This window comes from Myotis davidii, unplaced genomic scaffold (genome assembly GCF_000327345.1).
Source record: "Myotis davidii unplaced genomic scaffold, ASM32734v1 scaffold223, whole genome shotgun sequence".
NCBI lineage: Eukaryota > Metazoa > Chordata > Mammalia > Chiroptera > Vespertilionidae > Myotis > Myotis davidii.
In genome coordinates, this window is record NW_006294609.1 from 1734242 (window position 1) to 1737828 (window position 3587).

Genomic DNA, 3587 nt, shown 5'->3' on the forward strand with positions numbered 1-3587 from the left:
TCAGCCTTAACCAAGAGGTTTTAGGGAGAGATGGCGATGAGAACCGGGGGCCCTGCCATGTCTCAGCACAGGGGTCCTCAAACTACGGCCCGTGGGCCACATGCAAATACAAATATTGTATTTGTTCCCGTTTTGTTTGTTTACTTCAAAATAAGATATGTGCAGTGTGCATAGGAATTGGTTCATAGTTGTTTTTTTTTAAACTATAGTCCGGCCCTCCAACGGTCTGAGGGACAGTGAACTGCCCCGTTTAAAAAGTTTGAGGGCCCCTGTCTCAGCACATGAGACCATTACTGGCAGACAAGTGCTTGGGGGCCATTATTAATGGATGGTTGGATGATGGATGGAGGAATTAATGGATGGATGGACAGAAAGACAGTGGTCTCAGAGATCGGAGGCTTCATAAAGAGACTGAATCGTGTCTTGATGTGTGGAGACACAGGGAAAGCGTTCTCTCCGTGGGAACACTGTGAGTCAGGAATGACCCGGTGTCCTGGCCCAGGGAAGAAGCCCACTGGCTGGACCGTGGGGAACTGTGGGGAAAGAACCCTCAGAGTCCCTAGGATGAGGCCAGGAGAGGTCAAGCAGATCAAGCAAGTTCAGGATCCTCCAGCTGCACCACACAGCTGCCTGGAGGGACACATCAGCACTAGGGATTCCCGGTGACCAGGCCAGCCTCAGGGGGGGATCACACGCTAGGTGACTCCAAAGCGCAGGGGGTACCTGCCTCGGAAGGGAGCCGGGCCGCCCACCTGCCCCATCCCCTGCTGCAGCCTGTGCCCATCGTACCCAGCAGGTTCCTGCTCAGGACCGGCCCCCAGGGGACAGGCCCCAGGTGTTGGCCCGGCAGGTTTTGGTCCGATCTTCAGTCGCCGTGGTACGTCTTCAGCAGCGGGACCCAGCTCACCGTCCTGGGTAAGCGGCTCTCATCACCTTTTCCCTGGGTCCCACCCTCTGCTGTCCCACCCTCTGAGAGGGAAACACTCCTCTCTCTGTAGGCTGCTTCCCCTCTGCCCTCCGGCGGTCAGAACTGTCCCCGGGCCCTGGCCTGTGTGGCTCAGTTGTTTGGGCGTCAGCGTCCTGGGCACCGAAAGGTTGCTGGCTTGACTCCTGGTCAGGGGGCATTTCGATGTTTCTCTTTCTCTCCCTCTCCCTTCCTCTCGCACCCCCACCACCCCCAAAAAATACATTAAAAATATAGGAAAAAATAGCCGATCCCCGCCTCTCTCTATAAGGTCTGGGGGAGACGGGTTGGTCTCAGGGTAACCAGCAGGGAGGGCCCAACAGCAGGAGTAGCCACGTCCAGAGTCTGGCTGCTTGAAGCAGCTGGGTCCCGGGGGCTGAGGCTGGGGTTTGGCCTAGGAATGGGGCTCCTGTCTCTCTTCCAGGACAGACACCCACAAGGGGACCAGGCAGTCCGGAGGCCCTGGGGTCTGGGCTGAGGGCTCGATGCCCATCCCCGTGGGGAGAGCCAGCCGTCTGGGGACAGGGCTGAGGCTGTGACCACAACCTCCAGGGGCACAGGGTCAGCCCGAGGGAGGCCTGTGGAAGGCGGAGCTAAAGCTCTCCGGGCTGTGAGGACATGGGGAGGCAGACACAGGTGCGGCAGGTACGGTGGCCAGCGGCTCAGCCTCCCAGGACAGCGGTCAGAGGAGCAGGTTCTGTGAGGCACAGACTCACCTGTCCCTGGAGCCCATAATCTCTGTCCAAGGTTCGGCCACCCACCTTCCTCTAGGGAGCATTAGACTCAGAGATGACAACGCAGGGAGTGGACGGGGGGCTCAGAGCTGCAAACTGCCCCATGAAGTCAGTCGTCAGAGGTCCTGGGGTGGCGTGGGGCCACAGTGCCCATCATCAGGGGGAGCAGCGCCAAAGATGCAGCCGAGGTGCAGGGTGCTGGGTCAGGGCACAAGGGGCGGGAGGCAGGCAGAGCCTGAGAGGCCCCCGGGCTTCGGCCTCAGCCCTCATTGGAGAGCTGAGGCCGGGCTGGGGCCACGCTGGGTGCCCAAGGGAGATGGGGGCACCAGGCCCCTCTGTGTGCGGGGCTCAGGCTTGGGCCTCCCCACACACCATCAGGCCGGTTGGGGGAGCCCGGATCGCAGAGGCCTGGGGCTCCAGAAGGATGAGTGGGGTGGGGCCTGATGCTGGGCTGAGGGCTCGGGAGTCCGGAGCCAGACCCCACACTCAGACTCGAGACTGGGGGGAGGGAGGTCAGCCTGCCCCGATTACACTCGGGGAAACTGAGGCTACAGGTGGAGGGGCTTGACCAGATCACCAGGAGGTGACTTGGAAGGGCTTCTGGACGGGTGGGGGCTGCCTGCTGTCCGGGGGCTGAGAGAAAGGAGAAGACAAAGAAGGAAGGAGGGTCCCCTGGGGGAACAAACATGGCCACAATGGACGGGTCACAGAGGATGCAGATTAGCAGGGGGCTGCACCAACACCCGCTCCCCCTCTGCGTCTCACACCCCTTCTCTGTCCACATAGGTCAGCCCGCGTCCGCACCCTCGGTCACTCTGTTCCCGCCCTCCCCTGCGGAGCTCCACACCAACAAGGCCACGCTGGTGTGTCTCATCAGCGACTTCTACCCGGGCAGCGTGATGGTGGCCTGGAAGGCAAATGGCAACCCTGTCAGCCAGGGCGTGGAGACCACCAAGCCCTGGAGACAGAGCAACAACAAGTATGCTGCCAGCAGCTACCTGAGCCTGACGCCCGACAAGTGGAAATCCGGCGGCAGCTACAGCTGCCAGGTCACGCACGAGGGGGGCACCGTGGAGAAGACCGTGGTCCCCGCGGAGTGTTCCTAGGGCCCTGAGCCCCCCACCCTCGGGGGCTGGAGTCTTGGCACCTCTGGGAGGGTCTTTCCTTCCACCTGAGTCATCCCCAGCCCCAGCCCGGCTCCCTGAACCCAATCAATCCTCAAAACGTTCTTGTCAATCAGAACCCATGCTCTCTGCTCATTCTTTTCTAGTCTCGTATTTAACCTGTGGCTTCCCCTGCTTCTCGGGGTGGGTGGGAGAATCCTTTGTGCCCAGCAGGAGTTTCCTGGGGCACCTCCCAGGAACCTGACCAGGATACAAGGAGTCCGGTCACCATTCAGTCCCTCTGCCCTCTCCTTCCCAGTTCCTCCTCCAGCCCATTATGTCCCTCCCTCCTGGTCGGACGGACGGAGCTGGCCATGGCCGGTGACCACCAGATAAGCTCTCACTCCCTGCCCTGGTGCAGATCCCCTCTGTTCCCGGCCCTTGCCCCCTGGGATGCCCTGCTCCCTCCTGCCCAGCTCAGCTCCTGCCCACCCTCGCCCCCTCCCTTTAACCCCGTCAGGCCGGACCCCGCCCCCCAAGGGGTCCAGGACACTCCAGCAGAATCAGTCTTTGTTTTTTGGTAATCCTCACCTGAGGGTATTTTTCCTATTGATTTTTAGAGAGAGAGAGGGAAGGAGAGAAAGATCAATGTGAGAGAGACACACCAATTTCACACCCACCTTGGTTTCTGGGTTATCAGATCCTAAAGATGGGGTTCTCCCATAAGAAAAGGGGTTCTCTCTCCCCACCCCAGTAAATCGAGGCATCGGCATTCTAGTAAATATA

The 3587-nt window shown here is 60.2% G+C and overlaps 1 protein-coding gene across 1 annotated transcript in view; it reads left to right on the forward strand.

Moving 5' to 3' along the window:
- Positions 1-3194, forward strand: part of LOC102765041 (immunoglobulin lambda-like polypeptide 5) — a 9940-nt gene extending 6746 nt beyond the window's left edge. Inside the window, exons 5-6 of the mRNA XM_015567253.1 lie at positions 797-915; positions 2485-3194. Coding sequence (XP_015422739.1) covers positions 797-915; positions 2485-2804 — 439 coding nt within the window. The 3' untranslated portion in view covers positions 2805-3194. The remainder of the gene's footprint in view (positions 1-796; positions 916-2484) is intronic.
- The last annotated feature ends 393 nt before the right edge of the window (positions 3195-3587 follow it).